The sequence below is a fragment of the Macaca nemestrina genome, chromosome 13 (genome assembly GCF_043159975.1).
Source record: "Macaca nemestrina isolate mMacNem1 chromosome 13, mMacNem.hap1, whole genome shotgun sequence".
Lineage (NCBI taxonomy): Eukaryota > Metazoa > Chordata > Mammalia > Primates > Cercopithecidae > Macaca > Macaca nemestrina.
Window position 1 is genome coordinate 121,622,743 of NC_092137.1, and position 24,094 is coordinate 121,646,836.

The window sequence follows — 24,094 nt, forward strand, 5'->3', positions numbered from 1 at the left end:
CCACACATAAAATAAGACTCAGATCCACATCTGCAGCAACCAGCCCGGGAAACCAACCTGTTATCTACAGTAACCAGCCCAGGAAGCCAGCCTGCTCCAAGTCAGACTTGTAGGAGGTCAGACTACTGTCTCTAGCAATAATCCAGGAAGCCAAGCAATAATGATCAGCTCCAAATGGCCAGGCCTTGATTAATAACTGGCAGCTGCCTTAATTTTTGTCCCCACTTCCAACTTAGGACCAACCAGAGAGAGCCAAACATGCCCCTCTAACCAATCACATGGGAGGCCCTGTTTCTAGCTAGCCTGCCTTGGGCTCCCCCGTAGCCTCCCATCAGGGCACATCTGCAGCCTTCCCTTCTGTCCACTGCGAAGCTCTCCCGCTCCCCTGGCTGCCTCTGAGTCTCTACCAAAACACAAATGATGATGAACGAGTCCCTTGCTAGCACAAGCTCTGAATAAACAGCCTTTGCTTGTTCTCATTTGGGTGCTCTTCCTACATTTCCGTATGTCTTAAACATCACCCCGTCTGTAAACTGTCCATGACCTCCTGAGACAAATCGTTCACTCCTTCCTGACCTCAGCCAGTGGCCTTGCTTTACTGAAGCTTGTCTCATGGGCACTGGAGCGCCTGTCACTGTGAATGCAGCGTACTCCAACAGACCATGGGCTTCAGGCAATTTTGTACCACAGGTCCTAGCACAGTGGTTGACTCTCCACGGAAGGTGGTCAATTCATCTAAATAGGTGGGTTGTGGTGGGGGTAGATGATGGCAAGGGGGGTGGTCAGGAGAGGAAGGCGGTGTGATGGGGCCCCCCAGGCAGGAAGCCCTCTTGTGGTGTGGGCCGCTTCCCCAGCTGCCCCCCTTCCTCCAGTCACCCTGCCTGGGCCTTCCTGGGCCTGACTCACATCTGTGGGCTTCATGGAATGGTTGAGCAGGGTCAGATCCTTCACAAAAAGGACCTTGCTTGGTTGTTTCCACAATGGCTTGAGCAGGACTGTGGCCAGGCCAATGAAGCTGGGGAGACAAGGAGCAGGTGTGAGATCCCGAGCCAGGGGAAAGGCGTCCTCCTCTCTCCCGGGCAGGGCTTTAGCTAGAGACGGTTTCCTCCCAGGGCTGTGCTGTCCTCAGAGAGAGGCTGGAGAAGAATGCAGTGGGGCTGGGGATCCACGACAGGGCACAGGGCTCCTGGCTCTGGGAACTGTCTTGGGGCTCCTAGGCAAGTAACAGTTGATTGGACCAGGGATGGACACCTGGCTAGAGCTGGGACAACAGGATTCTATGTCCTAGGAATTTTGACCTGGGATGTCATAGCCTCAGTCTCAGGGCATGTGAGTCTCAGCTGGGCTCTAGATGAGGCTGTGATAAGAAGCCGGGGTTGGGCAGAGAGAAGCAGAAATTTGAGCTACGTGGCTTCAGATGGACAGAGCTGCTGCTGAGTTCCCAAGTTCCTGTCCCAGCTGATTTGCAATCTTGCCCTGGCTACCCTTTCAGTACCCACCCCTCTTTTTTCTCTTTAGCTGGCTGGAGTGGGTTCCGGTCCTTCATGTGAATGAGTTGTGGATTAGAGACAAGGGTCACATAACCTGCTGCTGCGTTGGTCAGTAGTTAGGCTCCTCCTGCCTCTCTCTGCCTCACCTTTCTTCCTTTTGTGAGCCCGTGTCCTGAAGGGTGACTTGCAGGAAGGAGTCATTTTCCAGGGGGCGGTTCCAGAGGTGCCAGATTAGGGTCTGTGGGGGGCATAGAGAGGTCAGCATCCTTCCTCTGCCCTTCCCTTCCCATCCCATGTTTCTAGGAAATGAGGAAAGATGTGGGGAACGGGCTAGCACTGCGTTTCTCTGAGACTGAGGAACCTCCCTCATGTCTAACTTCCTCAGGAGATGGCGCTTGCTATCTTTCGCCAAGCTGTGCACTTCCCTCATGTCTAACTTCCTCAGGAGATGGCGCTTGCTACCTTTCACCAAGCTGTGCACATCCCACTGGGCTTCTGTGACTTGAACTGCAGTATCGCGGGCACGCTGAGAATTAAGGGTTTGGGGACTAGGAATGGGGCGAGGGGCAACATGGAGTGATGGCAGATGAGAGGGAGTCATGCAAAGGGAGCCTTCACTCGGCTTCAGGCTTCTAGGAACGTCAAGATGGCCCAGCTGGACGAGTTGATAGGCCATAACATGGTCCATCCTCAGAGTGGGGGAGAAGTCCACCAACAGTCGTGGGCAGGTGTGGCCTTCACAGCCTTGTCGGGTCAGAGGCTACTACTCCCAGGCCAAGATGCCCAGCCTTGAGGAACACTTGTGAGGCTGCAGGTCCTCTCCCTAGACCTCCGAGCACCTGCCTGGGCCCCACCCTTGCCTCCTTGCTGTTGGGATTGTTATTTACTCTTCTGGGCTTGCCCTGGTGTCTACCTCATTCCACACGGGATCATTCCCTTCCACCACACGAGTTCTTTTCTTGACATCTGCAAAGAAACCAAGGGGCTGGCATTGATGGTAGGAAATATTTCAATGTCTGGGTCGGAGTGGAGTAAAGAGAACTAGGACACTCTAAGAAAACTTCAAGTCAACATTGGCGGGTGTGAAATGGCATCACTTCTTTCTTTCTTGTGGGGTTTCAACATTTCTTGATTTTATCACTGTGACAGATAATGCTATATGTTCATTTCATTTTCTTTCTTCGTTTCTCTTTTTCTTTTTTCTTTACTTGTGTGTGTGTGTGTGACATGAGGTCTTACTCTGTCACCCAGGCTGGAGTACAGTGGCATGATCTGGGCTCAATGCAACCTCTGTCTCCCAGGCTCAAGCCATCCTCCCACCTCCCAAGTAGCCTGGACTACACGCCACCATACCCGGCTAATTTTTGTATTTTTTGTAGAGACAGGGTTTTACCATGTCACCCAGGCTGGTCTCAAACTCCCGGACTCAAGCTATCTGCCTGCCTCAGCCTCCCAAATTGTTGGGATTACAGGTGAAAGCCGCCGCGCCTGGCCCATTTCATTTTCTTCCGGAGTTTTCAGTGTCTTGCAGCTAAGCAGGGCCGTGTGACTCACTCTGGCCAATGGGGTATGGATATGATATTTGCCACTGCCAGGTCTGGTTCTCAATTTCCATGAGATTCTTCATTCTCCTCTCTCCTCTCCCTATAGCCACCCTCGTGACCTGCTAACTTTGCAGCCACAAGGAGCACGTGGCTAGTCCCTAAACTACCATTTGTAGGAGCTACCCAGGAGAGCTGTCTGACCAGCACCATCCATGCAGGACTTGGTGTAAGCAAGAGGTAAACTTTCATCGTTAACCCACTGAAAATTAAGGTTTTATTTATTGCCGGAGCAAAGCCCAGTGTACCCTAACGAAGACATCCTGAAACATCCATAATGGGTAAAAGGCCCTCCAAGCAGTGGGAAGGGGAGCAGGTTAGTGGACAGCATATGAAGGAAGAGGCTGAGAAGGACAAAAGGAGTACAAAGTGTCAAACATAAACATACAATCAGAAGAATCTGTGGGTGAACCCAGGGTTCTGAGTTTTAGGCATCTTTGTGAGAGATATTTCTGGAATGAGAAAGATGGTGCCCATGAGTTGGTGGGGAAGATGGCTCAGAATCAGAGAAGAACTGGCAACCCCTCACCTGGCTAACTGGAGAATTAGTCAAGCAGGGCAAATTCATCCTGAACTCGCACCGCCCCTCTTGAAACCTGCAGACTGAGGACATCAGCATGTATGACCCTGTGAGCCCAGAGTCCCAAATGTTCAGTCTCTGAATATTGCTGTGTTCAACAAGCCTAGTTTCACAGAACAACAGCATAACATAAAATAAAGAAATTCCATTCTTCACTCACATCTCCTGTAGGAACTACTGTGTCCTCTTTTCTCTTGGTCTGGGTTTTCTCCCTACCAACTGTCCCTGTAAAACCTATTTGCCTGTATCCACCGTCCTGTATCTCCACCTACATACTTTCACCCTTTTTTCGTTTTTCTTTCTTTCTTTCGAGATGGCACTTCTTGATCTGTTGGCCAGGCTGGAGTGCAGTGGTGTGATCTTGGCTCACTGCAACCTCCGCCTCCCAGGTTCAAGCGATTCTTCCGCCTCAGTCTCTCAAGTAGCTGGGATTACAGGCACCTGCCACCACGCCCAGCTAGTTTTTATATTTTAATAGAGACAGGGTTTCACTGTGTTGACCAGGCTTGTCTCGAACTCCTGACCTCCAGTGATCTGCCCACCTCAGCCTCCCAAAGTGCTGGGATTACAACCGTGAGCCACCATGCCCCATCCTTTCACCCTTTATTCTTTTCTTTCCTTTTAGCTGCCAGATCTTTGATATCTAAATATACCTAACATCTCTCTCATTTCCTCTCACAAATTCTTTCATCCTTTTCTTTCCCTTCCTTCTTGGGGTTCTATTCTCTTAACTAAAAAAAAAAAAAAAAAAAAAAAAAAAATGGAGATAGTAAAACTTGCTTCATCTACAAAAAAAAAATGGAGATGATAAAATTTGCTTCATCTACCTCTGGAATTGCTGTGAGCAGCAGACATCATTGTACATATGAAAAGGCTTTGTCAGCTGGGTGCCATGGCTCACACCTGTAATCTCAGCACTTTGGGAGGCCCAGGTGGGTGGATCCCTGAGGTCAGGAGTTCGAGACCAGCCTGACCAATATGGTGAAACCCCGTGTCCACTAAAATGACAATAATTAGCCGGGTGTGGTGGCATGCGCTTGTAGTCCCAGCTACTTCGGAGGCTGAGGCAGGGGAATTGCTTGAACCTGGGAGGCAGAGGTTGCAGTGAGCCAAGATCACACCACTGCACTCTAGCCTGGGTAACAGAGTGACAGTCTGTCTCAAAAAAAAAAACAAAAAAAACGCTTTGTCAGTTGTAAAGCTCATGCAAACGGAACTAACATGATCAAGCAGTTATTACTAGAAGTTATACTAAGGGCTATACACATATTATCTTTTTAAACCCCCACATCAATCTGAGGAAGCAGGGACTTTCTCTTTAAACCTTAGTTTACGGCGCAGCTCTAGGTCATGGAAGAAGGTCCAGAAGCACTCGTCCTTTCTTTTTTCCATATCCATTCCCTAGCAAAAGTAGGAGGCAGAGAAGTCATAATCAAACGACAGCAATAAGTTTTGAGAGAGCTGGGCAATGTCTACTTCACTTTGTGTTATACAGGGCATCTTTTACGTAGTACGGTGCCCTACACCTCTTTTTTCACTGAATGCATGTTGCCTCTGGGGGCTTCTCTCTCCTATGTGGACCCAAGGAGGCTCTCACCTCTGAAGTCGATGGACATGCAGGGCCTGGGTAGTGGAGCTAGCGGTGGGTCAATCTTGGCCGACTGCACAACAAGCCGCAGCATCTCGGAGACCTACTCTCTTCCCTCGTTCCCTCCGCAGTGCCACAGCTTCCTTTTTGGAGCTCCTCAGTCCGAGGCTCTTCCCAGGGATCCTGGGGTGAGTGGAGCCCCACTTCCTGTCTGTTGCTTGGCAACAGAGAGGATGTCACAAAAGTGGGCGGTTCTCGGTTCTGGTGAGGAATTAATGGGAAAGAGGGGGGAAGAGGAACAGTATGGGTGTCACCCAGTATAGGTGACTGGGCCTGTAGAAACAAAATCATCTGGTTGCTTTCACCTCCTCTTTTCTCTTTTCTCCTATTCTGCTTTTTTTTTTTTTTTTTTTTTTTTTTTTTTTTTGAGATGGAGTCTTGCTCTTGTTGCCCAGGCTGGAGTGCAATGGTGCGATTTCAGCTCACCACAACCTCCGCCTCCCGAGTTCAAGCGATTCTCCTGCCTCAGCCTCCCGAGTGGCTGGGATTACACGCATGCGCCACCACACCCAGCTAATTTTGTAATTTTAGTAGAGATGGGGTTTCTCTATGTTGGTCAGGTTGGTCTGGAATTCTCGAACTCAGGTGATCTGCCTGCCTCGGCCTCCCATACTGCTGGGATTACAGGCGTGAGCCACCAAGTCTGGCCTTTTTTTTTTCCCACCCCACACCTGCCCTCCTTGCTGTCCTTTTGATTTCAAGGTCAGACGTAAGGTTGATGTTTTCTCCTTGTACAAGCAAGTTGTCTGGAGTGAATCATTGCCAAAGTCACACAATTTAGATGAGAAAATAAGAAAACAGTGAAGCGACCTGAGAAAAGGGATAGGAAAATCAAGGACTATTTCTGTGAGGTCTCAGCGAAAGTTCTTCTTAACGTGGAAGCCTCCTTTTTACTAAGAAAAACCTAAGTTTACATATGAGACCCTCTTTGACAAAAGGAAATTAGCTTTTGAATGAATGAGCTCCTATGGAAGGTCGAAGAAGCCCATGCAGTTTTGAAGTGGCTGTCTTTATGGCTGTCAGAGCCTCTGAGCATTAAGGTGGAGCTGGGGCATTTACTGTTATTCTCCACAGCAAGGTTTTTTAGGTTTTAGGGTTGAACGTTGTATAAATTACATCTTATTTAATAGTTAGAAGGAAAACTAATGAATATCTAAAAGCTGGGAGCAGTGGCTCACGCCTGTAATCCCAGCACTTTAGGAGGCCGAGGTGGGTGGATCACGAGGTCAGGAGATGGAGACCATCCTGGCTAACACAGTGAAACCCCGTCTCTCCTAAAAATACAAAAAAATTATCCGGGCGTGGTGGCACACGCCTGTGGTCTCAGCTACTCGGGAGGCTGAGGCAGGAGAATCGCTTGAACCCTGGAGGCGGAGGTTGCAGTGAGCCGAGATCACGCCACTGCACTCCAGCCTGGCCGACAGAGCGAGACCCCGTCTCAACAACAACAACAACAAAACAAAACAAAACAAAAAATCAAACTCATTAATAAGCCAAGAAACGGGATAAGATACCATTTATCACCTCTTAAATTGGCAAAGAATGAAACAAAATGATAAACACGGTGTGCTGAGGAAAGGGGCAGAGAAAAGACACAAATTTGTTTATAGTGGGAATGGAAATATAAGTAGAGAAACAGCAGAACCCTGGCCCCAAACAAGCGCCAGGAGACAAAGTTAAGGGTAGGGAGAGGTGGGGCAGGGGCTGCTCTATTTGTGATAATTTCTGTGGCATTAAGCTTCATATTTCTAAACAGCACATTTAAATAGCATTCCTTGATTTTTTTCAAATCTGTGAGGCATTTTCCCAGTTTTATTGTTTTCCCTGGGGCTCTACCTCCTGGTCTTCTCTTCTCCCCCAGCCGAGACTGGTGGTCCCCAGTCATGCAGCACAGCTATTGTCCTGGGGTACTCTTTGCCATCACCTTCAGAATTCCTTGTCTGCTTCTTGTGTTAGACCCTGCTTCCCCGATCCTATGCCTTCTGTTTTCTCAATTTACCCTCTCATCTTTGTGGAACACAGCTTTGAGTAGCTTTCTGAATGTTTCGAGTGTTTGCATATCTGTACATATCTTTTTCTTTTTTTTAGAGACAGCGTCTTGCTGTGTCTCCCAGGCTGGAGTGCAATGGTGCGATCTCGGCTCACCGATCTCTGCCTCCCGGGTTTAAGTGATTCTCCTACCTCAGCCTCCCGAGTAGCTGGGATTACAGGCATGGGCCACCACACGTGGCTAATTTTTGTATTTTTAGTAGAGACAGGGTTTTGCCATGTTGGCCAGGCTGGTCTTGAACTCCTGAACTTGTGATCCATCCGCCTCAGCCTCCCAAAGTGCTGGGATTACAGGTGTGAGCCACCACACCTGGCCATTTTTAAAAATTTAATTAATTAATTTTTTTAAAAAAATAGAAATGAAGTCTGACTGTTCTGTGCAGGCTGGTCTTGAACTCTTGGTCTCAAGCGATCCTCCCACCTGGGCCTCCCAACGTGCTGGGATGATAGGCATGAGCCACAGCTCCCGGGTGAGATTTACCATCTTGAACCATGACTCTTGCTCTCTCAGTCAGTCAACCAAATAACCAATTATTGATCAGTCATCATTTGAACAATTACCTATGTCCTGGGCTCTATGTTCTCTGGAGGAGACAAAGGTTAATTTCCCTGACTTTGAGGATCTACTGTCTCTACACAAAAACACATAGGAAAGTTAACCACACAAAGCGATCTAGGGTCAGTAACAAAATTCTATTTTTTTTTTTTTGAGACATGGTCTCACTCCGTCGTCCAGGCTGGAGTTCCGTGGCGCGACCATGGCTCATGGCAGCCTGGACCTCCTAGACTCAAGTGATCCTCCCACCTCAGCCTCCCGAGTAGCTGGGACTACAGGCATACATCACTATCACACATACCTAATTTCTAAAATTTTTTGTAGATACAGAGGTCTCATCATATTGGCCAGGCTCATCTCAAATTCCTGAGCTCAAGAGATCCTCCCGCCTAGGCCTCCCAAAGCGCTGGGATTACAGGCGTGAGCCACACAGGTACATTCTTAATGAGGAAATTCAGGGGACTGCCCTGGTGGAGGTGGACAGTTGGGTGCTCGACCGCCCAGAGGGCACAAAGGACCAACACGATGGGGGCGGCGAGAACTGGGGCCGTAGAAGCCAGCCTCGTCCTCCGCCCTCGCTTTCCCTACTGAAAATGCGCGAGGGGGACACTCCAGCCCAGGTGCTGACTTTCTGCTTCGGACACGCTCTCGCGCTCTCGCGCTCTCGGCGCTCCTCTTCCGGACTGAGGCGCCGGGGCTTCATCCGTTCCGGGCTTTGCGGCTCACCGCCTCTCCCTTCCCAGGCCGTGAGCCGCTTCCGCGTTTTACTCGGTGCCCGCAGCGCCGGGGCGTGGAGGCGTTGACGCGCACGCGCTGAGGGATCTGGCCCGGGCCGAGCGCGCGGCCGTAAGAGCGCGGGTGAGAGCTGCGTTGGCTTCGAGGGGAGTGGCGGGCCGTGGGGTTCGCGGCCCTGGTTGGGACGGCCGGGGGTCTCGGCGAGGGCTTCAGGGCTCCTGGGGCGTGCGGGGGCCCGGGCTAGGGCCGGCTGCCGGGGCTGGTCGGGCGGGTTGGGCCGGGGGCGGGCGGGGGCCGCGTCTGGGCCTCGGTGACGCGGACGCCGAGCCGTGCCCCAGGGAGCGGGAGGCGGGAGGCGGGAGGCGGCGGGAGGCGGCGGGCGGCGGCGGGCGGCGGGCGGGGGCCAGGAGGCTCCTCCTCGTCGCGAACTCTGCATGACCTTGGCCAAGTCGCTTCGGTTCCCCGAGCTGGCGACCTCGTCTGTAAAATGCGAGTCATGGCCGTGTCTCCTCGATGGAGGCTCAGTGGCAGGAAAGCCTGCGGGGCCGCCGGGGTCCGGGGCGGTTTGCTGGGGACGCCTCGCCGGGGGTGCGGGCGAAAGGGCTTCCACGGGGACCATTTTGTCACAGGCTTTGTGGGGGGAGCTCTCCTTTTCATATAAACTCTGGAATATTACGAAGTACCGACAGAACTTTTGTTTCACGCGGTACGAGGGACTCGAAGGACATGGAGCCCTAGCTGGGATTCGCTTTTTTGAGGCCCGCGTTGCCCTGCCCTTTAGCAGTGCCCACGCTCCTGCTGCGGACCGGGCTCGGTTGGCATCGTCGGTAGAGGATGATGTGAAGCGACAGAGAACCTTAGCTTTCGACGAACTCACGTTTGTGATTTCCCGTTTGCCAGAACTCTTCCTGCCCACCTAGGAAGTTGTGCTGGCCAAGCAGGTGTAGTGTCTGTCCACGCCAGGTCTTTCTGAACCTCGGGGTCGGTGAGCTCTCCCGTTAGCGAATTTCAGTTCGCTAGAGGTTGAGTATGGGACAACTCATGGCACCTCGTTTTTCTTTTTTTTTTTTTTTCCTTTTTTTTTGGTGTTGGTGTGGGATTCCACGAACCCTCCCCACCAGAGGTCTGCTGTGAAATGGATACTCAACAGGAATGATAGTAGGTTACAAAAGTAAGCATGTTCGGTGGTGTAGATTGGGAGAAATTCAGAATATTGGAATTGACCTAAACTGAAACTTCTCACTGCAGGTGACTAGCATGCAGATACCCTTGCTCTGACTTTCTGCCCCTCCACTGACATGGCCCACCGGGGTGGGGAGAGGGACTTCCAGACTTCAGCTCGACGCATGGGCACCTCGCTGCTCTTCCAGCTTTCAGTGCACGAACGAGAGCTGGACCTGGTTTTTCTGGATCATAGCTATGCCAAGCCTTGGAGTGCCCACCCAGATGCCAGTAGTGCCCGCCCCACCCGCATGCTCTTTGTCACTCCCCGGCGGCAGCACGAAAGTACCATGTGAGTTTGGGCTTCTGAGGGCTGCTGCTGCCATCACTGGGCAGTGATCAGATGGGAATTTAGAGAGGATTTTCTCAGGATTGACTGGGGGAGATTGTATGAGGCGTTTGGATGTTAAATTCAGGCATCTCTTAAGCAGCATAAGGATAGGCTTGAATGTGGATATCTGTATGAGACAGCTAACAAGAATTAGGAAAGCAAGACATGGAAATGAAAAGCAGACGACCTATTCCACTTAGATAATAGGATGTGTGGAAAGGGGAAAATCGCAGAGGGTTATTTAACTGGTGAAGAAAAAGACTGAAAAGTTGATTTTAGAAGATTACCACACAGGATACGACTCCTTATCACATTAGTCCAGTGCTCTGGGTTGCTTGACAGTGGCAACAATAGCCTTTTTATAGTAATGCATTTTGCTTTTCTTGGCTTCACACAGGAAGGTTAGAAGCCAGTTCCCAAGACATTGCTTTTTCTCTTCCCTTGTTATAGAGCTGCTATCCATGGGTTAATCTAAACCCTTCTTATGTCTAATGGTATTTTCACCCAGCCTATGTTATAGGGTAAGGAAGTTTCATAAATTGACTACCTGATGTGTGATACAGTTACATTTGGTCTAAATAAACCTGTTTGCCAATTCTTTTGCACTTTAAGGCACTCTAATTATGTTTCAAGATGTGTTGATATATTCTGTTATGGTGATCAAAGGAGGACTTTTGGAGAAGAGTTTTTTCTGTTTTTTTTTTTTTTTTTGAGACGGAGCCTCGCTCTGTTGCCCAGGCTGGAGTGCAGTGGCCGGATCTCAGCTCACTGGAAGCTCCGCCTCCCGGGTTTACGCCATTCTCCTGCCTCAGCCTCCTGAGTAGCTGGGACTACAGGCGCCCGCCACCACGCCCGGCTAGTTTTTTTGTGTTTTTTAGTAGAGATGGGGTTTCACCGTATTAGCCAGGATAGTCTCTATCTCCTGACCTCGTGATCCGCCCGTCTCGGCCTCCCAAAGTGCTGGGATTACAGGCGTGAGCCACCGTGCCCGGCCTTCTGTTTGTTTTTGATCTGACCTAATGTTTAATCTTTCCTTAAGCACTGGTTTCAATTTTGTGGGGGGTTAGAGCCCTTGTAGAGGCTTCTTTAGAGTCCCCCCTCCTGGAATTGAGCCTTAATGACCTGAGGAGTTAGAGATATGACGATGTGTGTGTGGTTTTTTTTTTTTTTTTTTTTGAGACAGAGTCTTGCTCTGTTGCCCAGGCTGGAGTGCAGTGGTGTGATCTCGGCTCACTGCAACCTCCACCTCCTGGGTTCAAGCGATTCTCCTGCCTCAGCCTCCTGAGTAGCTGGGACTACAGGCATGTGCCACCATGCCTGGCTAATTTTTGTATTTTTGGTAGAGACAGGGTTTAACCCACCATGTTAGCCAGGCTGGTCTCGAACTCCTGACCTCAGGCAGTCCACCCGCCTCAGCCTCCCAAAGTGCTGGGATTACAGGCATGAGCCACCGCGCCTGACCCGCTACGTGTGTTTTAAACGTGCAGAATAGTGTTTTTTATTTCATTTCCCAATGACTTTTTAATTTTGTTGCCTTTTTTTGGTTGTACATGAGATAAAATCTGTAACTTTAGGCAATAATTTAGCATAATCCTGATGCCTCTGGCCTAGGGCGTAACTGAAAAGCTCCTTTAAATAGTAGTTGAAGTCTTTTCCTTTTTGGCTGCATATTAGCTTCTTGCTGACATTAAAACTCCTGTGGCCACATCTCATGACATTTTCTTTTTTTTTTTTTTTTTTTTTTTTTTTTGAGACGGAGTCTAGCTCTGTCGCCCAGGCTGGAGTGCCGTGGCCGGATCTCAGCTCACTGCAAGCTCTGCCTTCCGGGTTCACGCCATTCTGCCTCAGCCTCCCGAGTAGCTGGGACTACAGGCGCCCGCCACCTTGCCCGGCTAGTGTTTTGTATTTTTTTTTTTTTAGTAGAGACGGGTCACCGGGTTAGCCAGGATGGTCTCGATTTTCTGACCTCGTGATCCGCCCGTCTCGGCCTCCCAAAGTGCTGGGATTACAGTCTTGAGCCACTGTGCCAGGCGACATTTTCTTAAAGTGAGATTCTGTGGACTTGGTTCTTTTGGTACTTAGAAAATTGTTTCCTTTTATAATCTCTGTCTCCAAATATAGACCCTGAAAATGAGAATTCGGCATGCTTTAAGAACTCTTTTAGGCCAGCGTGGCCAGAATATAATAGCAGTAGGGGTATAAGTGGGAGGTAGGGAGAAGTTGGCAGAGGTTACCTCGTGAAGGAATCTGATACTAAGAGTGGTGAGAAGCCATTGAAGGATCTTAAGCTAGAGATTCAATTTATACTTTAAAAAGATCATTTTGGATTTTTTGTTGAGTATGTTGTAGTGCAGGAGTAGAACTTACAGGATCAGCTGCAGGCTGCCATTGCAATGGACTGAGATGGGCCAGAAATCATGATATCTTGTATCGGGCAGGAACAGTACAAATGGAGAAATACAGATGACTTCGAGATGTATTTCATAGGTAGAGTGAATAGGTTAATAGGATCTGCAATAGTGAATTGGAAAGAAGAGCAAGAACCAGGGTTAAAGGAAAAGGTAAAATTAGGATGACAGATTTCTGGCTTGAGCAATTGGGTGGTGCCATGAGTTAGGGAAAACTGGGGGAGGATAGGTTTGTGATGGTGAAATCAAGAGTTCTCTTTTAGGTACACGTATCTCTTTTAGGTACCTAGCTCAATGTCTGGCCTAGAGAAGATTATCAGCTCTTTTGCCCACCACCAAATCTAGCTGCACGTGATTTCATTTCGTTTCATAATGATGTAATTATTTCAGTCATTGGAAATGGATGCAGTAAGGTCACTGAGGTCAAAAAGTTAACATAAAGTTTGGCAGATAGCCACTAGACCAGTTTGTTTGGCATAGTATTTGGGGTGACAAAGTTGGTGCAATATATCATAAAGTGGGAAGGACGCTTGGGGCACTAGTATTTCTTTTTTTCTTTCTTTCTTTCTTTTTTTTTTGAGTCAGAGTCTCACTGTGTTACCCAGGCTGGAGTGCAATGGCACAATCTTGGCTCATTGCAACCTCTGCCTCCCAAGTTCAAGCAGTTCTCCTGCCTCAGCCTCCCAGGTAGCTGGGATTATAGGCACCCGCCACCACGCCTGGCTAATTTTTGTATTTTTGTTAGAGACAGAGTTTCCCCATGTTGGTCAGGCTCGTCTTGAACTCCTGACTTTAAGCAATCCACCTGCCTTGGCCTCCCATAGTGCTGGAATTACAGGCATGAGCCACCATGCCTGGCTGGATTTCATTTTAAAATATGAAAGACCTTTAGATGTTCATTTATATTTGTTTCTGTTCTAGGCTCTGTACAAAATGAGCTAAATAGCTAAGGTATGTGCATTCCAGGTCATCTGTCTTAGGTAATCATACAGAAGGAAATCATAGACTTTACAGCATATATTAATAACTACCAGTTGACTTGCTATTGGAAGGGAAAGTTTGTATGAATTTAAAACCCTAGACCAGCACTGTTTAACAGAACTCTCTGTAATAATAGGAATCTTCTATACCTGGGATATCCAGTATGGTAACTGCCACCACATGTATCTATTGAACACTTGAAATGTGGCTAATGTCGCTGCGGAACTGAATTTTTTATTTTTTCATATTTTTGAGACGGAGTTTTGCTCTGTCACCCAGCCTGCAGTGTAGTGGTGCGATCTTGGCTCACTGTAACCTCCGCCCCCTGGGTTCAAGCAATTCTGCCACAGTCTCCCAAGTACCTGGGACTACAGGTGCTTGCTGCCACACCCAGCTAATTTTTTGTTGTTTAGTAGAGATGGGGTTTCACCATGTTTCCCAGGCTGGTTGCAAAGTCCTGAGCTCAGGCAATCCACACGCCTCTGCCTCCCAGAGTGCTGGGATTACAGGCGTGAGCCACCGTGCCCGGCCTTTTTTTTTTTTTTTTTTTTTTGAGACGGAGTCTCACTGTGTTGCCCAGGCTGGAGTGCAGTGGTGCGATCTCGGCTCACTGCAACCTCTGCCTCCTGAGTTCACACCATTCTCCTGCCTCAGCCTCCCAAGTAGCTGGGACTACAGGCACGTGCCACCACACCCAGCTATTTTTTGTATTTTTAGTAGAGATGGGGTTCTACCATGTTGGCCAAGCTTGTCTCGAACTCCTGACCTCAGGTGATCCACCCGCCTTGGCCTCCCAAAATGTTGGGGTTACAGGCGCAAGCCTCTGTGCCCAGCCTGAATATTTAATTCTATTTAATTTTTTTTTTTTTTTTTTTTTTTTTGGGCCGAGGTCTCTGTCACCCAGACTGGAGTGAGTGCAGTGGTGTGATCTTGGCTCACTGCAACCTCCGCCTCCCAGGCTCAGTTGATCCTCCCACCTCAGCCTCCCATGTGGCTGGGACCACAAGCTAATTTCCGTATTTTTGCACTATGTTGCCCACACTGTTGAATTTGTGGGCTCAAGCGTTCTGGCCACCTTGGCCTCCCAAAGTGCTGGGATTACAAGCCTGAGCCCTTGTGCCCAGTAATTTCTTTTTTTTTTTTTTTTGAGACAGAGTCTCACTCTGTTGCCCTGGCTGGAGTGCAGTGGCGCAGTCTCACTGCAAGCTCACCTTCTGGGTTCACACCATTCTCCTGCCTCAGTGTCCTGAGTAGCTGGGACTACAGGTGCCCGCCACCACGCCTGGCTAATTTTTTGTATTTTTGGTAGAGATGGAGTTTCACTGTTAGCCAGGATGGTCTTGATCTGACCTCGTGATCCGTCTGCCTCAGTTTAAGTAGTCGTATGTAGCTTGTAACTACTGTATTGGACAGTATCTAGGCAATCAACTTGTTAGCCACTTCTCTCCATTTGTACTGTTCTCGTCCCTAAACAAGCTATCATGATTTCTGGCCTATCTCAGTCAACTGCAGTGGCTGCCTCGCTGGTCTTCTAATTCCACTCCTGAGCTGTAGCCTACTAAACAAAAATTGAAAGTGATCTTTTAAAAATATTAGTTTGAGGCCGGGCGTGGTGGCTCACGCCTGTAATCCTAGCACTTTGGGAGGCTGAGATGGGTAGATCACGAGGTCAGGAGATCGAGACCATCCTGGCAAACACGGTGAAACCCCGTCTCTATTAAAAATACAAAAAACTAGCCGAGCGAGGTGGCAGGTGCCTGTAGTCCCAGCTACTTGGTAGGCTGAGGCAGGAGAATCGCTTGAACATGGGAGGCGGAGGTTGCAGTGAGCCGAGATCGCGCCACTGCACTCCAGCCTGGTTGACAGAGCGAGACTCCGTCTCAAAAAAAAAAAAAAAAAAATTAGTTTGAGAGTCAAATCAACTTGCTTATGGAATATATTGTCCTTTTTTTTGAGACTGGGTCTTGCTCTGTCACCCAGACTGGAGTGCAGTGACATGATCACAGCTGACTGTAGCCTCAACCTCCTGGGCTCAAGCAAGCCATCCTCCCACCTCAGCTTCCTGAGTGGCTGGGACTGCAGGCACACACCACCATGCCTGTCTAATTTTTGTGTTTGTTGTAGAGACGGGGTTTTGCCATGTTGCCAGATTGGTCTTGAACTCTTGGGCTTAAGCAGTCCTGCCTCAGCCTCCCAAAGTGCTGGGATTACAAGTATGAATCACTGTGCCTAGCTATATTTGTCATTTATTTATTTATTTTTTGAGACCAGCTCACTCACTCCTGGGCTTAAGTGATCCTCCTGCTTCAGCCTTCCAAAGTGCTGGGATTACAGGTGTGAATTGCTGTGCCTGGCCGTATTTATTATTTATTTATTTATTTATTTATTTTTGAGACCAGGTCTTGCTCTGTCACCCAGGCTGGAGTGCAGTGATGCAATCATGGCTCACTGCAGCCTTGACTTCCCAGGTGCCAACAGTCCTCCCACCTTAGCCTCCTTAGTGCTGGGATCACAGGCATGTGCCACATGCCCAGCTAATTTTTGTATTTTTGGTAGAGACAGGGTTTCCTCATGTTGCCCAGGCTGGTCTTGAACTCCTGAGTTCAAGCGATCCACCTGCCTCGGCTTCACAAGTGGTGGTATTACAGGTGTGAGCCACTGCACCTGGCCCATATTTATCTTTAAAAAAAAAAAAGATGTTTATCATTTTTTATATAGACTCATTGAAAAAATGACTTTGTGTTCTTCCAGTACATACCATCGTGTCTGAGAAGGCAGAGATCTAGACAAGTGTGGGAAAGATGACTTTGGATCAAAATTTTCTTGTGGATATAATGTGCTTATACATAATTTAAAGCTGACTGTATTAAAGATACATTTTTTGTCAACCAGATGATTGTTAAATACCTGTGAAGTATGTGTGGCCCGGTCCTATTTCCTCACCTGTTTACAGTGAATCAGATGTGCCAATAGATGTGGAGACGGTCATGTCAACGCCTATGCCACTCTATGACAATCAGAAGGCACGCAGCGTGATGAATGAGTGTGAACGGCATGTCATCTTTGCCAGGACTGATGCAGATGCCCCTCCTCCACCAGAGGACTGGGAGGAGCATGTCAACAGGTAGGCTGCTCATCAGGAGGATGGTCACTGCCCTGTAATTATTTCGTATCATCTTCATTGAAATAACACTTATTAGGACCTTATTTCATTTGCAGCAACACAAGTCAGAGTGTTCTCCAAAGTCTCACATTATAGCTCTCAGTTCACCATGCTGTGTGTGAGCTTCTTGAGAGCAGGGCTTACATCTCAGCCATCTTTGCATACTTCACACTAGGACGTTGTCTGGCACACAGTAGGTATATAATGCTTGTTGGATAAATAAGTGAATTAAATTTGATAGATATGATTAGCTCTTTAGTAGCTTCTGTTGTTTAAGTTATGATATAGGGGTTACCCAAACTACAAAAAAATGAAATGTACATTTGTAAGGTATTGTGTTTAAATGGTTTATAACTAGGATGATGAAAGTTGTGAAGTCACATGAAAAGCTAACAGATGTTTGAGTGGCTTTTAAAAATAGATTTGCAGGCTATGGAGGGCACACTGAAGCCTGTTTTCATGAGTATATTGGCTAGTTTTGTTCCCAAGCTTTCTACTGCCCCAGGGGACTCAGTACTCCTCTCCTGGTCATTTGTCCCTGTTCATTTGGTAAACATTTACCTAATCACATAATATCTTTTTGGGAATATTTATATGCCATACAATTCAACTATTTAATGTGTACAGTCATTGGTTTTTAGTATAGTCAGAGTTGTATATTCATCACCACTATCAATTTGATAAACATTTTCATCATCCCAGAAAGAAACCTCATACCCATAAACAGTCGCTCCCCGTTTCCTCCTAGCTTCTCTGGTCTCTAGGAAGCACTAATTGACCTTTGTCTCTATAGATTTGCCTATTCTGAACATTTCATGTAAATGGAATCATGCAATATGTGGTCTTTTCCTACTGGCTTCTTTCACCCCGCATAATATTTTCAAGGTTCATCCATGTGGTTGTGTGTATCAGCACTTCATTCTTTTTATTGCCAAATGATATTACATTGTATGGATAGCCCACATTTTATTTATTAATTAATCAGTTGATGGATATTTAGGTTATTTTCAGTTTTTGGCAATTGTGAATAATGCTGTTATGAACATCTGCATACAAGTTTTTGTGTGGATCTAAGTTTTTAATTCTCTTAGCTATATACCTGGGAGTGGACTTGTTGGGTCATATGATACCTCTGTATTTAACCTTTGAGGAATTGCCAGACTGTTTTCCAAATTGGCTATACCATTTTACATTCCTACCAGCAGTGTATGAGGGTTCTAGTTTCTCCACATCCTTGACAACACTTACTAATTTTCTTCTTTTTAAAAAAAATTATAACCGTTCTACTGGGTATAAAGTGGCATCTCATTGTGGTTTCAACTTACATTTTGTTGATGGCTTTTTGTCTGTGTATCCATATATCTACTATATATAAGGAAATGTTACTTCTTATATCAGGAGTTGGTAGGTGGTAACTTTCCACGATTTCAGAGAACCCTTATTTTCTAATGTAGAGAGAGAAAGAGGGGTAGAAAGTTTGAGGTGATTGACATGATTACTGAAGCTGGTTGGAAGTTGGAAATGAGATTGAACAGGTGTGCTTGTGTGATCAAAACAGCAGCTGTTGAGGGAGGAGCAGTTCTGCACCTTGGTTGAAAAAAGCTTGTGAAGAACATGGTTGGGGTCTTGCATTGGAATTAATTTAGTGCCTTAAGAAGCTCTTTTCTCACACCTGTAATCCTAGCACTTTGGGAGGCTGAGGTGGGTGGATCACCTGAGGTCGGGAGTTCAAAACCAGCCTGACCAACATGGACGAACTCTGTCTCTGCTAAAAATACAAAAGTAGCCGGGTGTGGTGGCGCATCATGCCTGTAATTCCAGCTACTTGGGAGGCTGAGGCAGGAGAATCGCTTGAACCTGGGAGGCAGAGGTTGTGGTGAGCTGAGATCACGCCATTGCATTCCAGCCTGGGCAACAAGAGTGAAACACCGTCTCAAAAAAAAAAGAAACTCTTTTGAGCGTTAGATAAAGAAGAAAACTAAACTGCTATGAATGAAGATCAACTACTGGAATATTGCTAGAGTCAGTATATTCAGCAAAAGGATTTATCAGTTTTTACAGTTAAAAATAGAAATAACAACGATGGTAATAACAAAAAGGAGCCAGCATTTGTTGAGTGCTTTCTAGGTGCCAGACATTGTATCAGGCTCTTCAAATGCATTGTCTCTTAGTCCTCCCATCATCTCTGCTTGGAGGTATAACCCCCTTCATCTCTGCTTAACAGGATGAAGAAACTGAGCTCAGAGTGTTTAAGAAACCTTAATTAGGAAGTGATGGAGAAGGAGTTTGTTCAAACCAAGCAGTCTGACTCCAGAACCCAGTGTTCTCAACCACCATACCCTCTGCCTTAATTAAGGGCAGTAAGAAGAGATTAAGACCAGTTAGTGGTGGCTGAACAAGGTGGCCTCGTATGGTTATGTATCCCTTTGTGGTATTTTCCACTACCTTTTCCTTTGCAATTTTGCAAAGTACATAGGAGAACTGTGTGATTTTTTTTTTTTTTTTTTTTTTTTTTTTTGTCGTCAGTTCATCCATGGTTATGATTAAGAGGTTTTTGTGGACAATTCATACTTACCAAAGTCATTAGAGACTTAATAATACTATAAATACCAGTTTTTTTTTTTGTTTTTTTTTTTGTTTGTTTTTTGTTTTTTTTGAGACGGAGTCTCGCTCTGTCGCCCAGGCTGGAGTGCAGTGGCACAATCTCAGCTCACTGCAAGCCTCAACCTCCAGGACTCAGGTGATTCTCACAGGTGGGAACCTTAGCCTCCCAAGTAGCTGGGACTACAGGAGTACGTCACCATTTCTGGCTAATTTTTGTAGCTTTTGTAGAGATTGGGTTTCGCCATGCTGCCTAGGCTGGTCTCAAACTCCTGGCTCAAGTGATCTGCCCACCTTGGCCTCCCAAAGTGCTGGGATTATAGGTGTGAGCCCCTGCACTTGGCCGAGTTTCTTCATTTATAAGGAGAGATAGAACTGCAAAGCATAAGAGACACTGGGGTGGTCTGGCCAGAGTGTCTGTTCTCAGCTGGAAAGTCTGGAAAACTATTTTATTTCAGAAGTGAATAGATGAGTGGAGAGGCTACACGGGAGGCACAGCAGAATAGCTGGAAGTACACATCTTTCCTCTAGGCAAGGTGGCTCCACAGAGTAGGCCAGGGTGCACTTTCTCTTGCCTGTCCTTTAGAGAAGCACTGACGGATTCTTATCTTTGGCTTTTCTTTCTCCAGTTTCCTTGTGGACCACCATCCTTCTGTTACGACATTGCCACAGATTGATGTCATTCATTAAAGCTCAGTTGATCCTAGATTATTTGTTTTCTTAGTGTCTGATGAGATTTTGGAGGCCTTCTCTCATTGGCCGCAGTCTTACAAACCGTCTCTTTTGGTTGTAACTTTTGTATATAGCCGATTTTATTTAATGGTCACTTATTAGCTTCAGTTTCAGAGATCACCATTTTATGACCCTGTCCCTGAGTCTGTAGCCTGTTTGGAGCTTGCAGTTCCTTCTGCTCTGATTATAATCATTGTGTTGCCATTCTTTCCCTGACTTGATTGTTAAATTGCTGCTTCCTTTCTTCTTGTATAAAGTCATGTAAAATTAGTTTCCCACATCAAGAGCTCCATGAACGGTGTAGGTCGGCTCCCTGGAACTCTGGAGTTTTTTCCCGGAGAGTTTACTAATCGCTGTTTGTCTGTAGAGGCAGAAACTTAATTTCCTTGTTAAGAGCTTTTTTCCTCCCTCTTTAATGATTTCAGTAGATACTGTCTTCAAATAACTTTATGTATATAGGCCAGGCACAGTAGCTCTCGCCTGTAATCCCAGCACTTTGGGGGGCTGAGGCGGGAGGATCATTTGAGGTCAGGAGTTTGAGACCAGCCTGACCAACATAGTGAAACCCTGTCTCTACTAAAAATAATAAAAATTAGCTGGGCGTGGTGGCGAATGCCTGTAATCTCAGCCACTTGGGAGGCTGAGACAGGAGAATCTCTTGAACCTGGAAGGCAGAGGTTGCAGTGAGCCTAGATCGTGCCACTGCACTCCAGCCTGGGCAACAGAGCGAGACTCCCATCTCAAAAAAAAAAAAAGAAGCATGCTCCTCCCTTCCCTGCCCCCGACTCTGGCTTTCTTTATTAATGATTGATATTTTGTGAAACGGTTTAAATATTGCTACCTTATTTAATTGTCTGTATTGGGGTTGTCTGTGACCGTGGGCTGATTTAAATTTGACCCATTGCTTGTTTTTGTGTGGAATGGTTTTTACATTTTTAAATGGTTGCAAAAAAACTTAATACTGTTTCATGACACGTGAAATTAAAATTTCAGTGTGCGCAAACTTTTATTGGGATACAGTCATATTCATTAGGTATTATCCATGGCCACTTTTGCACTAAAACCACAAAGTTGAATAGTGGCAGAAACCATATGGCCTGCAAACCCTAGAACATTTCTGTCCAGCCTCTTACAGAAAAAATGAGCTGCCTGGGTCATGTTCTTGTGTCTGCGTGCCATGGCATGTGACTTAGAGGACCTTTGAAAATAATTGCTATTTGCTGGCATAGTGATGTAGTCCTGAAGATGTTGGGCCAGCTTTTTTTTTTTTTTCCTCCAGATGTTTGTCAAATGCCGTTTCATTAGTTGCATAGCTTTTGAAAGATATTTAATAAAATTCTCCTAACACATGATACTTCTCAGCATTGCTCAAATGGATTTTAGGACATTTCCAACATTTCAGCGAAAGAATGTAGTATCCAAAAGCAGACTTTCTTATCTTAGAAATCAGAACTTCTGAATTCCAGCCAAAAACACCCCATTTTCCTTTTCTGAACTTTCTTTAATTATATATTCAATATTGTATGTATCTGTATAAATCTTAGGTTGGATGTTTGAAATTTTAAGTCCAAGGTCTTTGAGTTATCCTCCCTCCTTCCCCTCCCCCACCCTCTTTCTTTCCCCTTCCTTCATTCCTTCCCTTCTCCTAGTGTTTAGACAAAGAATTTTATAATCTGAAAAAGGAAAGTATGACTGTTGAGTTTATCTGATGTCCTTTGTGTCTCCTTGTTTGACTTCTGGTTAAAAAAAAAAAAGTCCTTTAGATATTTTAATGTTGAATTAATTAGTCTCCTTTGAAACAGTATCCAAAATTTGAAAATATCAGATATTTTCAGGACCAATGTTATATTTTAGCTGCTTTGAATAGAATGAGCCAGAGGTCAGCATATCATTCAGGTTCAGTCAGATCAGAGAGAACAAAAGATTCTCTGATCTCATCTAGGAAAGGAAGAAAAGGCATTTTTGCCCTCATGAAAATTGAATAGGCGGGTAGGGCAGGGGGTGGGGTGTGCCAGTTGACTCACCACAGTTCCCATCAGCTATTTGACTGTTTAGGCTTGTATTTAAAATTCTGTCTCCTGTTTTTAAAATTTTCCCTAATTATATCTCTTGCATGCTCTTTATCTTAATCTTGGTTTAGATCATTTTTTTCTGCCCACTTAATTTTCCAGCCTCCCACGAAGCTGACAAAATATAGAGATCAGGTTTCAATTCTTGAAGTCACTTTGTTGTATATCCAGCAGCAATCCTACGAACTTTTTCTGGGATTTTGGACTCTCAACATTGTGGTTTTAAAATTTAATTTCAGCTGTCATTGGTGTATGATGATAATTTCTAAATAGCTTTCTAACCCTCTGCACCTTGCATTCACATCATTTTCCTTACTCCCATAATTTTGGGTTGCAGAATTAATACAGAGTAAGAAAAACAAATCGGGAAAACATCATTATATAATAAAAACAGGATAATTTTGGAAATGCTGTTGATGTTTCATAAATAAATTATACCTCATTCTCTGTTGTTGGAATTAAAGTTTGCAGTGTGATCAATAGGCTTTGAGAAAGCTCCAGAGATTGTTGAACGTGAAAAAACTATATTCATTGCTTAACCTGGTTGATTATAAATTAGCATGATTGCTGGAGGTAAGGCTGCAATATAATACTACTTTCAAGATGCTACAGGTCCTTTATACCTATTATTTTCAAAGAACTGGAAATCCAGAGATTTTTGGTTTGTTTGTTTGTTTTTGAGACGGAGTCTCATTCTGTCATCCAGGCTGGAGTATAGTGGGGTGATCCCAGCTAACTGCAACCTCCGCCTCCTGGGTTCAAGCGATTCTGCTGTCTCAGTCTCCCGAGTAGCTGGGATTACAGGCTCGTACCACCATGCCCAGCTAGTTTTTCTGTTTTTAGTAGAGATGGGGTTTCACCATGTTGGCCACGCTGGTCTCCACCTCCTTTCTGACCTCAGGTGATCCGCCCTCCTCAGTCTCCCAAAGTGCTGGGATTACAGGCATGAGCCACCATGCCCGGCCTTATCCAGAGATTTTAACACGGATAGCCTTTGGTCATTTCCATTTGAAGAAATTTATCCTACAGAGATACTTGTGTGAGTGTATAAAATATAGATAGATAGGGCTGGGTGTGGTGACTCACACCTGTAATCCCAGCACTTTGGGAGGCTGACATCGGTGGATCACTTGTGGTCAGGAGTTCGAGACCAGCCTGGCCAACATGGTGAAACCTCGCCTCTACTAAAAATATAAAAATTAGCTGGGCGTGGCGGCGTGCCCCTGTAGTCCTAGCTACTCTGGAGGCTGAGGCAGGAGAATCACTTGAACCTGGGAGGCAGAGGTTACAGTGAGCCAAGATTGCACCATTGCGCTCCAGCCTGGGCAACAGAGCAAGACTCTTGTCTAAACAAAAACAAGAATTAATAATAAAATATAGATAGTTGTGTATGTATATATTTGAGGAAGAGAGGGGTGGTCACTGCAGTGGCTTATAAATTGCAATAAAAAATGCACAACCTAAATGTCCACAAATAAGGTACAACTTACCTAGCCTTTAAAAACAAAGAAGTGTATTAACGTGGAGATATATCCATGTTTGTAGAGAGCTTTTTCTTTTTTTTTTTTTTTTTTTTTTTTTTTTTTTTGAGACGGAGTCTCGCTCTGTCCCCCAGGCTGGAGTGCAGTGGCCAGATCTCAGCTCACTGCAAGCTCCGCCTCCCGGGTTTACGCCATTCTCCTGCCTCAGCCTCCCGAGTAGCTGGGACTACAGGCGCCCGCCACCTCACCCGGCTAGTTTTTTGTATTTTTTTTTAGTAGAGACGAGGTTTCACCGTGTTAACCAGGATGGTCTCGATCTTCTGACCTCGTGATCCGCCCGTCTCGGCCTCCCAAAGTGCTGGGATTACAGGCTTGAGCCACCGCGCCCGGCCTGTAGAGAGCTTTTTCAAATGACTTGTAAGCGTCTGCTCTGTCTCCTCCTATCCTC

General features: G+C 46.4%; 2 protein-coding genes across 42 annotated transcripts in view; one reads left to right on the forward strand and one right to left on the reverse strand.

Annotated features, from left to right (window-relative positions):
- The window catches only part of LOC105490045 (fer-1 like family member 5), a 66,032-nt gene extending 60,571 nt beyond the window's left edge, over positions 1–5,461 (reverse strand). For 9 of the 19 annotated variants that reach the window (XM_071077330.1, XM_071077324.1, XM_071077325.1 and 6 more), the window contains exons 1-4: positions 5,269–5,459; positions 2,404–2,456; positions 1,637–1,728; positions 907–1,015 (exon numbers count right to left, since the gene is read on the reverse strand). In XM_071077330.1, the coding sequence (XP_070933431.1) occupies positions 907–1,015; positions 1,637–1,728; positions 2,404–2,456; positions 5,269–5,353 (339 nt within the window). In that variant the 5' untranslated portion in view covers positions 5,354–5,459. Of the gene's footprint in view, positions 1–906; positions 1,016–1,636; positions 1,729–2,403; positions 2,457–5,268 lie in introns of those variants that run through there. The other 10 variants (XM_071077331.1, XM_071077337.1, XM_071077326.1 and 7 more) reach the window with 5 other exon arrangements.
- A 3,228-nt stretch (positions 5,462–8,689) lies between these two features.
- Positions 8,690–24,094, forward strand: part of LOC105490041 (KAT8 regulatory NSL complex subunit 3) — a 90,780-nt gene continuing 75,375 nt past the window's right edge. For 7 of the 23 annotated variants that reach the window (XR_011612134.1, XR_011612132.1, XR_011612133.1 and 4 more), the window contains exons 1-2: positions 9,078–10,172; positions 16,554–16,724. Coding sequence is in view for 6 of the 23 variants with exons in the window: in XM_071077344.1 (XP_070933445.1) it covers positions 9,958–10,172; positions 16,554–16,724 (386 nt within the window). In the remaining 17 variants the exon portion in view is untranslated. Of the gene's footprint in view, positions 8,783–9,075; positions 10,173–16,492; positions 16,725–16,819; positions 16,961–24,094 lie in introns of those variants that run through there. The other 16 variants (XR_011612129.1, XR_011612142.1, XR_011612143.1 and 13 more) reach the window with 10 other exon arrangements.